Source organism: Rhinolophus sinicus, chromosome 3 (genome assembly GCF_057876585.1).
Source record: "Rhinolophus sinicus isolate RSI-liver-muscle chromosome 3, RSI-T2T, whole genome shotgun sequence".
Lineage (NCBI taxonomy): Eukaryota > Metazoa > Chordata > Mammalia > Chiroptera > Rhinolophidae > Rhinolophus > Rhinolophus sinicus.
Genome location: NC_142503.1, coordinates 197672438 through 197687024, shown reverse-complemented (window position 1 = coordinate 197687024; position 14587 = coordinate 197672438). Strand labels below are relative to the sequence as shown.

The following is a 14587-nucleotide window of genomic DNA, read 5'->3' as shown; positions in this document are numbered from 1 at the left end:
TAAATGCCAAACATTTTATATGCCTTAAAAGAATCAGCAAGAGTAAGGTTGTTAAAAAAATGATAATAAACGAGAGAGCGTTTTTTTCTTGATAAGGTTAAACAGTAAGAAACACTACTGGTTAGTTTACTCTTTACTTGCTGTGCTCTTGGCGAGCAGCAACAGGTAAAATTTGGAAAGTGAAGAGTAAGATAACATGCCATAATAAGAGTGCCTAAAATTTACTGTAACTTAAAATGGTGATTTCTTCAGCAATTTCACTCTATTTAGTTTTGAAATCCATTGTTTATATTGGTAAACATATGGAATTATCTAAATGTGAAGAAAAATAATTTCAAAATACACCAGCCAAGGACGACTTGCTAGGATAAGAGAAGTGGAGGTTTTCACACTGTCAAAAGAACGAAAGCCATAGCCAGGTCCTGGTGGTTGCCTCAGACGTGCCCGTTCTAGGGAGGAAGCAGCAGTCTGCTCTCCTGCACAGTTCCGACCTCCAGCGTGTTCGTGAGCACAGATCTGAGAACAGGTGATGTCAATCCAGGCTAGTGAAGAGGAGTAGCGTGTACTATAAAAATGGTGAGTATCTTCTACGAAACTGGGTGAGGCTGTGCAGCTTTGATTGATAACTTAACCTGGGTACACATTCAATGAAATGCTGGTCAAATCTTATGATAAAAAAAAAAAATGCTGCGATGGTTAAAATCTCCGTGAAAGGGAAGTGATTTCCAAAGTCAGGTGAAGGGCTTCCTTTATTGAGAGCAAGAATCAACGAAACCAAATTCTCCCACAGTCAAAGCACCATGCCTGCGGCTCTTGGATGTAACATGTGTTACAGGATGTAACGTGTACTGCACGTCTGACTTAGAAGCTGGGAAAGTTCTACAGCATGTTCACCCTACGCTAGCGATGGTGACCATCAACCTTCAGGCTGACGCTGACCTTGACATCTGTCTGCTCATAATTTCCTGGGGTCTGGGGGAGAAAATTCAGTGAGTGTGCAGAAGGAATATTAGATTTCTTGCCTTTGGCTCCTACCGGAGTGCAAGCTGCTACCCAGGTAATAGGAAGGTGAAACAGATACGAAAGAAGACCTTGGAGGTCTAGAGAATGCGTTGGCACTGAGCCATGTGCAAAGGAGATAATAAATGTTAGCTCAAAGCGATAATGTCTCCAAAGTAACACGCTAGGAATTAAAGTGAAAAAGACGATGTCAATGATAAATCAAAATATAGATAATATTCCTTTGGAGAAGTGAGACTGATTGCACCATAAAAATATCCTAAATGTGAAATATGTTACAACATCAAATTTTATAAATCTAATTCCATTTTAGTAGTTGTACTTAAACCGCCCACGATTTTAAGGAAGTATTATCCCATTTCATAAAATTTTATGTAAACTGTTTTTCAAAACTGTACGCTAAAGATTTCAAAGGAACAAGGAAGCTGGTTAGGATAACAGTTTAAGGTTCCAAACGAATTTCAACAGCTCTGCTTACTGTCTTACCTCGGTTTTATGAAGTTTCTGATAGTTTCCATTCCAAGAAATGAGCTTTCGGTCCTTCCCTCCTCCCGACACCAGCGTGCCGTCCCTTAACATACAAAGTGCAAAAATGCCACCCTCGTGGGCCCCTTGGACGGCATAGCTTATTCGATTCGTACCTAAACACACCAAGGACACCATCCTTAGAACTTTATGAAAAGGCTCACCTCTGCCCACCAAATCTCACGTTTGTTTTCAAGTCGAAATTGTGGGTTAGAACATCATTTGTAGCGTGAGTCTGCAAAGGATTCGATCTCTCCAAGTTCACAGAGCACTAGGCCAGCACGGACTGGATCTCCTCATAATTAAGGAAGACGGGCTAACACAAAGCACAGTGCGGCCAGAGCACACTGGGAGGACAGCTGGCTCAGACCAGGACTAGAGTCGGATGAGCTGAGTGTCTGGACACGTGACTTAACTGCCCTGTGCCTCAGTCTCTCCCTTTGTGTAACGGGCCCTCCCTGTTCATCCCACAGGGTTGTTCTGAGGGTGAAAGAAAATAATCTCGAGAGCACCCAGCACACAGGGTAGCAAGAGTACCACAGAAGACACCACACTAAACGGAAATTACACTGATGGACTGTTTCCACCTTCACCTCAACCCAGACTCTGAAAGCCCTGAGGGATGGTGTACTTTCCCTTTTTTCTTGACACATGGTAAGCGCGCACAAATGATCACTGAACTTAACTGAATGGACGTCTTCAACGTGAAGAACCCCCTTTACCACACTGTTTGCTCACCAAGTGGGAAATTCAGATCTGACTCAGCTGTGTGCCCACAGCTTCTAGGTGCTGCCTCGCACATAATCAGTACTCAATAGTGTCTGTCACATGCCATGTGACCCAGAACAGTCATTTAACTATTTCATAGCTAAATCAACAGTCACGGAATACATCATCATTACAATTTGTTAACAGATCTCCTAATAAAGCAGTTAATTCCATCATAGTATCTTGGACTCAATGAGCCTTTTAGAATGATAGCAGGTCAATGAACTCTAACCAGTTTTGTTTTCCTCTGTGCTAGTGTTATGGTTTCAAGTGACACATGCACACATGTATGTATAGACCGACATAACTCGGAATTTAATAGCAATCCTGGAGATTATATTAGTAGACAATTCTTAACAGAAGTCACATGTGGGCTGTTATAACGTTACCACAAAATGTTTGCTGTGAGAACCATCAATCGTTACCTTTTCCCCATATCAAGATGTTGCCACTTGAATCTCCGGTAATGGTGTCACCATTTTCAGAAAAAGTCACACAGAGGACAAACTTTGGCTTTTCTTGCTTCTGTAGAATATTGTAAATATATACATATATTTAGTCAAGACATGCTTTTTTTGTATTAATATTATCTGTAACCCCCAGATGGATAGTGCCAACTTCTGTCACCACACTGCATGCCTTTCGTCTTTATCGACCATTACGTAACTTATACCATGAGATTATCTGCTCCAAAACAAAGAAATTCCTGACAGTTGCAGACAATTTGAGCAGAGGAGGGTGTGGGAGGGGCCTAAGGGGCGGTCTGTGTTGTCATGACCATGGCCTGAGGAACAGGGGGCCCTGGCACCAGAAAAAAGAGGTCCTCTAACAGCCTCTGGGTATAGTGACAAATATCCCCACAGAGAAGAGATGCTGTCACGAGGCCCCCAAGTGGCCAGACTGGAAGGCACAGGGAGAATCTACTACCCTTAGCAAAGACGCGTTGCCCGACTGACCTCCTGAGTGCCTTCCTTCTTCCCTGTGTTGTTGGCCCACCCTTCCTTTTTGGCATCACCAGTGTCATCCACGAGACATAAGGGGCTCCCCAACTCTGTTAGGGATCCCAGGAATAGGCTTATTACATTCTAGGACTGGGGTGCCTCAAGGAAAAGTGGCTGACCACAAGTACACTCAGTGAAAAATAAAACTACAAGTGTCTTTTAACTTTACCTCAAATAATCCTTGCTTCTTAACGAGGGCGTTTCCTTCTAGTGTCCAAAAGTACAGATGCGATTTTCCACAGGTGACTATTATATTGGTGTCCGTGGGGTGGAAATCCGCCGCAAATACAGCTTCATTAGAACACTGAGCGAAACAGGAGAGTCAAATGTCCCAAATCTCTAAGACACTTAGGAAAATACAATCTTAACCACAAATAAATAACGCATTAAGTTAAGCCCAAGCCTCTTCATTTTTCCCTATTTAACTCATCTTCAATGAACACGAAACTTATGTTTGCTGTGGGCTTAGCCTCTCCCTGTCTGTCTCCCCCACTGGACAGTAGCCTGAGGATGACGTACAGAGCTTTAGCTCCGGGCGGGCTTCTCAGCACCTGGCACAGAGAGGCCCGTAGAGTGTGTTCACTGAAGGAGTAGCTTAAGGGCAGCTGGGGACTCAAGAACTGCCAGAATTGCTCTCCTCTGCCCAGCACAGATTCCCAGCCCTGGCTGAACAACAGAATCAGCTGACGTGTGTTAAATGCACATGTCACGCCTTGACCCCACTTAGTGGTTGGAACCTCTGGAAAGGGCCCAGGAATCTGGATTTTCGATGGCTCCATTGCTCCTGGCTCATGCTGGCTGCCATGTCTGCCCTGGGAGTCCCTCCTGCTCCAGCTTCTGGGACTGTGCTGGTGGGTGGGTAACCGAGCTGGAGATCCAGGTCCTTGGGCGTACCTCATTACCCCTCACCCATTATCAGATTTCCAAGACCTGCATCCTGGTTGGATGAGTCACGCCATGATTGTTCCTTTTACTTGATAATTCAGTTATACCTTTTAAAACCTGAATAATAACTTGCCTCTGATTATATCCAACCTAGTAACATAGCAATAACTTAAATACTTGACCAGACTATTAGACGGCAGGGCTATAGCATGAAAACAGGTATTAGGAAACGCTACAAATTAGCACACAAGGGCTGCATCCCAACATGCAAGAAAGTTAGGTAGGTAATGTGATCCAGTGGTAATCCTAATGTTAGGTCAGTAGGGCGCGCCAACGGTAATCTTAATGTGAGGTAAGTAGGGTAATCCAATGGTAATCCCCATGTTAGGTTAGTAGAGTGATACAATGGCAGGCATAGTATTAGGGATGTAAGGTTATCTTAGGTTAATGGACGCCAGGATGAGAAATCTGATGTCAATTCTATCAAACAGATTGAATCCTGATTTAACAGGAGGAAAACATAAGAAAGTTTAAGGAAAGTTCATTGACATATTATGTAGAATGGACAAGAGGTGGTAAAGAAAAGCCTACAGGTCATCGCTGCAGGCAGAGTCCCATGGGGGGACTGGGGTCTGGCAGTGGCACACGCTTGTCTTTCCTGAGTGCGCTCAGCTGTGGACAAGCCCCACACTGGCCATGCTGACCTCGCCCCCGCCCTCGGCCTGCTCCCCTCCTGGTCCCTGCCTGATGGGGCAGCGAGCACATCTCAGAATCACACCTCCAGTGCTTCCTGATATGCAAGTACACAGGGGACCCTCAGCATTTATTGAATGAAAGCAAGAAAAAGGGAACAAGTGATCGATGGAATGAATTAAAAGAATCGTGTCTATAAAACAAGGTCGGAAAAACCCTACAGACCCTGTGAAGAGCGAAGGAAACCCTGCCAGAACTGGGGCATGGCCTCCTATGAGGTATGAGGGGCCGAGTCCAAGGGATTCTGGGAAGGTGAAGGGATTCTGAGGGCTACATGGGGAATGAGGGCCCACAGACCTAGTGAGAAGCAGGAAAGGGGTCGGGAGCCAGTGGGATGAGACGGCTCCAAGTGGGGAACTGAGCGCGGAGCCCAGCACAGGCATGGACAGACCTTCACATCCGCTAGCCGTTCTTCTCTCTGCCAGTCCCACACGGAGAGCACGTGGTCATTCGAGTCGTCCACCGCGCAGAGATTGCTCCCTCCGTTCTGGAAAACAAAGGGTTTCACAGGAAGACTACACTGGAGAATAAAACAGGTTGAGCTTGATTCACAATGAACATTCATCTTATTTTTAATAAAGAGTCCTCTACATTTTAGTTAAAGAGTATGTACCCGCTGCTTTTGAGACCTGCTCACTTGGGCAGGCAGACAGACAGGGAGAGCAGGCAAAGGTTGTACGAGGAATGAGGGCCCTGGGGGTGAGGCATGGGGTGTTTGGATGTGAACATGTACGTGTGTCTGGAATGTAAGTTTCTGAACTGGCTGAAGAAGTGGTGGGATGGGTAGATCTGTTGAACAGGCACGTCCTAAGGAAGCCTGGGAGACCATGCGGCCCATCCAACCCCTGCTCTGCTCACAGTGAGCCAGTCCCTGGGTGGATAGTAGAGGTGCTGGAGCCCCCTAGGGAGGGGCAGATGAAATTCAAGGCCAGAGCAGGCAAAACTGCCTCAGGAACCTGAAGAGTGTGGCTGCAGGGCCTCTTTCCATCACCACACGCATGTGGCTGGAAACGTCTGATGGGAGGTGTGTGACCTCTGAATGAGGGGACCTGGGAAGCAGGAAGGTCTCGGAGTCTAATCTGCACACTCACTGGGTGGGTGGTCACCCAAGGTGTTAACTGTCTCCCTCTTCAGCCTTGAGCTGATTCTCTCCTCCCTAGGGATAAAGGCTGCAGGACCTACAGGCTCATACTTACAGATTTGGAGAATGCAATGCAGGTGACGGCTCTGTCAAAAAAGCCAGTTCCGATGACATGCAGTGTATTCAACGTCACGGAATCCCAGATGCGTACATGGGGGGGCAGTTGCTGTTTAGAAAAAAACGCACCCCAATTGTGACGGATATGCAAATTTATCTTTACCTTGACGCTACAAGATTATTTCAGTTTTGTCAAAACAAAAGGTCTTTTTCTGCATTTGAGAACTCTGTCTTTTAACATAAAGGAAAGATTCCCAAGGCTTCAGGAGGATATGGCCACTGTGACCGATTTAACCTCAGGAGAGGTCTACCACGTCTTAAATTTTGAATAGCCAATTCTTGATAACTACAGGAATATTTTAATTTGTACCTCTGGATGTGTCTGAATTTTAAAAAGGAAAAATGAGAGGCAAAATGGAATCTCATATAAGGGTTATTCTTATAAAACATGTGTGGATTCATCAAGACTGGGGCACCACCAAAGAGTTTTAAGGGCTCCCTGGGCCCCATAGGAGCACACCGGACTATCAATTATATAAAAGTAAAATTTTGAATTGTTCTGACTTAGTTCAAAATCCTCTCAATTGTGTTCCAACATGGTTTAATACTAATTTTTCTCTTCCTCAGCAGAAGAAAGCATTCCAGAACCAACAGCAGATTTATCAAGAAAAGGCCTAGCATTGCACCTAGAGGACAGAGTGGGTCAGGTGCAGGTGGGGGAGGCTCTAGTTTGAACTTGTCTCTAAGTAGCTGGGCGTCTGTACACAGTCCCTCGGCCTCTCTGGATTTCTCTGTATGTAACTTGAAAGGGATGGCTCAGATGGTGATCACATTTTCTCTGGCTCTAAAGTTCTAATTAATTTCAATGCCAGAAACTGAATTACACTTCTAATGCACTAGAGGGAGGAAAAATGGCTTACTACTAATTTCGAAGAACTTTTAAAGGTCATTTAACATAAAAAAAAAAAAAGATGACGACTCTGTTCCACTATGCGTATTTACATAACAGTAATCTGATTTCTACTGTTCCTGTTACCGCTTCTCAGGTGAAGAATTTTAATGGAAAATAGCATAAGGTTAATATTTAAAATTTGATGTTACTGAAGTATTTTCTGAAAAATGGTAGCATTCACGTTTCCTGGAAGAAAACATGTTGATAAAAATGGAAGTATTTCATGTAATTAGTTTCAGATCATACTTTGTGCAATAATAAGCTATAAAGGTAAACATCCAAAAAGCTGCAAGGAGTTTTGGATAAGACATGACAATGACCACAGTCTGTTGTAAATAGGTAACTGGAAGCCAGTTTTGAATTGTTCTCTATTGGTTAAATTCCACTAGTTCCCCCTCTGATTCTTTAAAATACAAATTAAAGTCTTGCTGAAGGGCTCATAAAATTTGTGATAAAACTCCCGCAGATTTTGTGGATCACACACAGACACAAACTCCATGGGCTGAAGTCATAAACAGGGATTCACACAGCGGTTGCCTGAAATTCACTGAAGAGGCAAAATGTCCATATCGAATGATGATTTCTTATGATTTTAACTTTACTTATTAAACGTGTACTTACTATTTTAACGTTTATCATATATGTATGTAAATATCCTAAGAATTAATGAAATGTTAGGCAAGAACAATGCTATTTATAAATCGGTTAAAATTAAGGTAAGGTGAACTCAAAGGGTTTTTATACGTCACTGGAAAGATTTTAATTTGCAATAAAAAATTCTAACGAGGGATTAAGAGGTATTCAGATACTTTATACCTAAGCAGGCTTATTCATCAGCGACACGTTCTGTTGTGGTACCAGTTCATTACAAAAATATGAAAAGGGAATGTAACTCACTTTTCCATCCTTAGACGTGCCTGCGACTTGTCCTGTTGCTATAGTGATCTTATCAGGATGAACTGCTAGGCTAAAAAAAAAAAAGAATATTTATAAAATACCTACTCTGTAAAAGTAAGCTTTACTTTTTCCTTGATCAAATATAATCTAGTTGAAAATTTAAATATAAGAAATACATAATGCCCAACTTCTTACAGACTGACAACGAATTCTCTGAGCACCCCAATGACCTCAGACAATTACTGCCTGTTTCATTTCATCTCAATTCCTTCACCTCCCGAGATATTTCAAACTCAAGGAAAAAGCATTCTTTACTTGCAAAATACCATTTCAATCTCAGAACCACTTAATTAGTCTGCAAGCTTTACTGAGAAGTCATTTTGAGTACTGCAAACAGCAAAGATACCATCTTTCCCCAAAAGGACTTTTATAATTGACCAGGAACCTAGGACAAATAGAAATACATAAATCCATTGTTTCATCCACCCATCCTTCCAAGATACATAAAAACCCACCTATAATGAATTATGAGAAAAGCACACCCAGACATAAACATGAGGGAAAACATTTTTATTTTTATTAAAAAATAAAGACCCCAATTAGAAGCTGTTAGCATGAGATGTAGGAAGAAGGCCTCCAATCAGGGGTCTATTAGAGCCATTGGTCTAGGTAACATGGTTGGTTAAGACTACGTGTTGTAAGGATAGAAAACTAAAAAGGTGTCTTAGAGAGCCAGGTAGCTACCGTGTTTCCCCGAAAATAAGACCTAGCCAACAATCAGATCTAACGCGTCTTTTGGAGGAAACATTAATATAAGACCCGGTCTTATTTTAATATAAGACCCGATCTTATATAAGACCCGGTTTTATAGTAAAATAAGATGGGGTCTTATATTAATTTTTGCTCCAAAAGACGCATTCAAGCTGATTGTCCAGCTTGGTCTTATTTTCGGGGAAACAGGGTAGTAGACGATACAGACATGAAGAGCTTTTCTCAAAGATCCTATTTTCTCAGATCCCTTTTCTTCTCTTTATTTCAATGCCAGAAACTGAAATACACTTTTAATCCACTGGAGGGTGGAACAAATGGCTTACTACTAATTTTGAAGAACTTGTAAAGGTCATTTAACACTAAAAAATAAAATAAAAATGACGACTCTGTTCCACTATGTGTATTTACATAACAGTAATCTGATTTCCACTGTACCTGTTACCTCTTCTCAGGTGTAGACTTTTAATGGAAAATAGCATAAGGTTAATATTTAACATCTGATGTGATTGAAATCTTCTCTGAACAATGGCAGCATCCATGCTTGCTGGAAGACAACATGTCGATAAAAATGGAAGTATTTCACGTAGTATCACACGAACTCAGCACTGACCTCCTTTCTACTAAGACTGTGTCACAAGTGTCACAGGCGCCCCAGTTTTGGAGGACTCACCACTTCACGTCATCATTATGGCCGGTGTAATGCCTCTGAAGCTGTTCCTCCACGTTGTACAACACGACCACTGACGCGATGAAATACACCGTCTCACCCGTCGGAAGCAGATACAGGTTATTCCGACAGTCGCGGCCCCGGTAGCCGTAGCTTCGTGTATGTCAAGGTAAAACATTTTGTTTTCCTTTTAACACCTGGCAAAGCATCAGCTTTATTGAACAGGCATAGGCAATAAAATTCTATGTGACTATTGCCATCAATTTCAGAAATTTAAATAACATTAAATTGTAAATACTCTGCCAAATATATCTGACCCTCCCCTCCCATATAGGCAGGCAATACAGTTGGAATTGGTCATTGACTTAATGTGAGTATTTTGCCGTGTATAATGCGCACCCATGTTTTTGGACCAAACTTTCAGGGGAAAAAAAAAATCTTTCATTTTAATTTTTTAATTCAAACTTTTATTTGTTTATATTTAGGTACTTGTTTTTTGTATTTTAAAGGAATTTTAGCATTTATTTATTTATTTATTTTTAAGATTTTATTGGGGAAGGAGAACAGGACTTTATTGGGGAGCAGTGTGTACTTCCAGGACTTTTTTCCAAGTCAAGTTGTCCTTTCAATCTTACTTGTAGAGGGTGCCATTCAGCTTCAAGTTGTTGTCCTTTCAGTCTTAGTTGTGGAGGGTGCAGCTCAGCTCCAGGTCCAGTTGCCGTTTTCTAGTTGCAGGGGCACAGCCCACCATCCCTTGTGGGACTCGAGGAGCTGAACCGGCAACCTTGTGGTTGAGAGCCCACTGGCCCATGTGGGAATCGAACCGGCCGCCTTCAGAGTTAGGAGCATGGAACTCTAACCGCCTGAGCCACTGGGCCGGCCCTAGCATTTATTTTTTAACATAGTATAAGAAATTCTATGCAACACAAATAATTACAAAACATAAGAACAGATATACGGTACAAGAAATTTTATGTACGGATAACAAATTTATGATATTTACACATCATAGAAGACCAAGAACTCTTCATCATTGCAAGTTCATCATAAGTTCAACAAAACCGATTATCATATTCCAAGGTATTATTTTGCATACGGATATCATTATTGATTTCTAATTACACTTTTAACTCATAAGTATAAATAAAAGAATTAAAAACATTTATATAGATATGGAATTAGTCCTACCCATGTATAATGCACATCCTTATTTTTCCCTTACAAATTTGGGCAAAAAAGTGCATATTATACATGGCAAAATATAGTACATACTTTTTTTAACAGTACAAAGTTTTGTTTTTAGAAAGTATTATATTTGGAAAGCCGAATTTTTCAGCTTGATCAAAAATGATAACTTATTATTTTATTTACTAAAGGTAACTGATCAGCATTCGTAAAATCACTGGGAAATGAACTCTTTTCAGTTTAGTTCATCAATCACAGATCTGGGAAGCAACAGCCAGGGAACAAATTTATTTGTTGAACTGTTGGAATTTTACGTGGATGCTTCTTCACACCTACTCTGCCTTTAAATTTTGCTAAGCTGGTGTTCTGAAAGGCTGACAACCAAAACATTCTGCTAAACCTACCACCCTGACTCCAGAATTAAATTCACCTGAAGCTGCAGTTTGACACTAATTCCCAGGAATGCTGGAATGTTTCACACCAATTTTTGTTTCTCTTTCTTTTCTGCTGCCTGTCCTGGGTTAACGTTGTCACACGACTTGCTCAGATCTACTGAGCTATCACAAGAGTCCCTAGTATGTTCACTTTTCGCTCTCGAATCTCTGATCTTTCCAAGGCGAGGGCTAGGCTCTGGGAACTAGAATCAGAAGGAACAACAGAGCCGAGTGAATCTGTCGTCTTTTAACTCTCCATGTCGTCATCTTGAAACATGAAGCTACAACTGGGAACAGAAGTGGCCATTACTCTGTGGATTAATAAGAGATTCAGCCTGCTTCTAGAATCCTGATTGGGAAATCAATCGAATCCTGATCGTAGTTTGTGGCTTTTGTAGCTTGTTTGGAAAACTAAATATTAATATATGTGAAAATGTTACTATTATTCCACATATGAAGTAGTGTGAGGTTATCAATCCTATTCCAAGAAAAAACTTCGAGCTGTGAAGTTCCTTATGTTTTAGGGTATTTAAAAAGAAATTTTAAGATACTGACAATTGACTTTTACGTACCTCAGCAAGTCAATTATAAGTTTATTTTTTACTATAATCTTAGAGCTAGATCTTTTACATTACAAAAGTACTTGTAAAAGGTACAAACCACACACACATACAAACAAAAGGTAAAAAAATTAGGTCTTTACAATTGTACATAGAATGTTTTTACTGTAAAATTGAGTTAATGTATAAAATAATACTTTATGCCATAACAAATACACTAGAACTTACAAAAAAAAAAAAAAAAAATTAGGTCTTCCTTGCCCCAACCATTCGCCCAGCTCCTTAGGATAATTACTTCTGTTACTATCTTGGCATGTATACACTTCCGAACCTTGAAAACTATTTTGAGAGCAAAATATCATATGAACTTGGATGTGAAAAAATAACCTGGCAAAAAATACCATTTATTTGGAGCAAATGCCACTGTTTCATATCTTCTAAAATATGAACAGGGAGTTGGCTAAACAAATGTGTTTTGAATACTTTCCAGATCTGATCGAATCAATTTAGCCATTACTGACTTAAAGAACTGAATCACTTCAATTACGTGTGCCAAAATGGATTCCCAAATAGGTGCAGGTAAATGCTACGACATCTGAATCTGAAAACATAAAAAAAAGTATGTATTTGGGGGGAGAAATTAAGGTACAGATGATAATTCTAAAAAATTTCCAAAGAATATGATTCCATAATTTCAAATATACTAGTAATTCTTCTAACTGAAATTACAAGTTTCAATTTAAATGAACTTCTTATAATTTGTGTTCAGAGCATCACATTAAACTGGTACTCAGTAAATATTTGCTTGAGGGTAGAGAAAGGGTTTTTGCTCTTTGTCTTAGAATCTGCATGGACTGGAAGGTGGCCTCTGTAGGCGTCCTCTAATGTTAAAAATAAATTTAAAAAAAATGTAAGTCATGGGGATATAACGCACAGCACAGGAAATATATTCAATAATATTGTGATAGCGTGGTATGGTGCCAGATGGTTGCTGGACCTATGATGACCATTAGGTGTATAAATGTTGAATAACTATGATGTACATCTGAAACTAATATAATATTGTATGTTAGCTATATTTTAATTAAAATCTTTAAAAATTAAAATAGTGTTTTTAGCTTCAAAAACATTTTTTGGAGCTATAATGGAACAACTTTGAAAAATAAATAAATAAAATAAAATAAAAATAAGAAAATAGTAAAGTGAAGCAAAAGTAAACAAAAAGTGAAAAAAGTAAATTAAATTAAAAACCAACACTTCATTCACCGTTTTTCCCAGGCTCTACTTTCTTGTCTTTCAGTGTTTTCTTCTCAGAAACTCATTCACTTTCCACATCCCACACTATATCCCAGCAGCTTGAATTCAAGACCCTTAGTCATATGGCTGAGTCAGATTTTGTGGTCTAGATTTGGGGAGTGGGACGTTTCTTCATATTATATTTTTAAGTGATGTTATATCTATGCTCCATGTCGATTTTGTTGAAGCCGTTAATTGTACTCTTCCCTTTAATACTTGGGTATCCACACTCTTACGTCACTTCTTCAGTTAGTCAGTGTTAATATGGAAGTCGCGTCCCCATGGCTGGCCACGTCCCTACTTGGTTTGAGGAGGAATGTGAGTGCTTCCTTCCAGGGGATGGCTCTTCCTTCCTTCAGGTTTAGAAACTTTCTGCCAGCACAGTGTAGTGTCGACCTCTGATAATCTCACTTTCTCATGCATAAATTCAGTGTTTTCTTGCATTTTCACTGTTGTTTCCTTGTAAACATGTAAAGCTCCTGGCTTTTCCACTGGTCCCCGAAGAGTTGACTAAGTATATGACAGTTACTATGAAAAATAATCAGCACTTTTATTTTCATGAGAATCCTAAATTTTACCCATGTGTGATTATTTTCGCTAAACTTTCTTTTCTATAAGTTTTTCACTAACTTTATTTTATCATAAAAGTTAAAATCCAGGCCGGATGCTAGGGATACATCTTCCCATGACTCAAAAAAAACCCACAAAAAAATCAGTCAGACAATCATATGACATTTTAGTACTTTCTTTTCAGGAAAATACAGTATATGTATTTGAGCAAGAACCACAAATACGGAATGACAAGTCACTGTCCCCATAATCAGCAGCTCTTGTGGGACTCCCTTGCGAGGACTCTACTGGGTTCTGACATGTGGCCAATTTTGTTAAATTAATTTTTTTAGTGTAAGTAGAATATTTTGCTCTTTTAGAAGCTTAAGAGCACTTAAGTTTTATGAATTTCTAACAGTTAAACTTCAAGCCAAAAGCATTCATCAACTGGTAACTTCAGCTGATCAGCTGTAAGACCTGGTCAATGAATAAAAGGATACACCCATTCCAGCTTGAGTCTCTTGGTTGGCAGTTCCATCTTTGCTTCCAAGTTGTAGGAATCCACTTGATCTTTGGGCAGGTACATGGTGACAGGGCGTCCACGAAGAAACATTTTTACATATCCTTCTTCTACGAAAAGAACAGAGATGTCAGTAAGATATCTCAGTGCCCAGTGCCTTAAAGCTATGTTAAGCCTTCCCTAGCCTTTCACTGTAAAAGTGAAATCTTTACCCTCATCTTGTTTACTTTTGATATTCTGCTTACTTAAGTCCATGGACTTATTGTAAGAAATTTTAAGAAGCAGGAAAGAACTAGATTCCATTATTTTTCCATGAGAGATTTTAGTGCTTATATTTTCTTTATCATCAGGAGGGGGGAAAATGCCAGCCCCCCCAAATTACAACAAATACAAGAAATCCACTGAAAACTTTTATTGACTTCAATGTATATACAATTTCGATATCAAAATTCATAAAGTATCCTTCAACATTTAAAGTGGCTTGTTATATCGCAATGTAAAAATGTATCTTTATGTATCTCTTACATCGGACAATGTTTTCAAGTGTAAAGAACCCCGAATCCGCAGAAGTACATGCTAGGACGCATGCAAAAAGGAAGATGCTCA

General features: G+C 40.2%; 1 protein-coding gene across 9 annotated transcripts in view; it reads right to left on the bottom strand.

The window, feature by feature from the left end:
* EML1 (EMAP like 1) overlaps positions 1 to 14587 on the bottom strand; it is a 160945-nt gene that overhangs the window by 15195 nt on the left and 131163 nt on the right. For all 9 annotated transcript variants that reach the window (XM_019751589.3, XM_019751591.3, XM_019751593.3 and 6 more), the window contains 8 exons: positions 13962 to 14091; positions 9441 to 9590; positions 8000 to 8069; positions 6149 to 6259; positions 5344 to 5439; positions 3484 to 3618; positions 2739 to 2838; positions 1507 to 1661 (listed from right to left, as the gene is read on the bottom strand). In XM_019751589.3, the coding sequence (XP_019607148.2) occupies positions 1507 to 1661; positions 2739 to 2838; positions 3484 to 3618; positions 5344 to 5439; positions 6149 to 6259; positions 8000 to 8069; positions 9441 to 9590; positions 13962 to 14091 (947 nt within the window). The remainder of the gene's footprint in view (positions 1 to 1506; positions 1662 to 2738; positions 2839 to 3483; positions 3619 to 5343; positions 5440 to 6148; positions 6260 to 7999; positions 8070 to 9440; positions 9591 to 13961; positions 14092 to 14587) is intronic.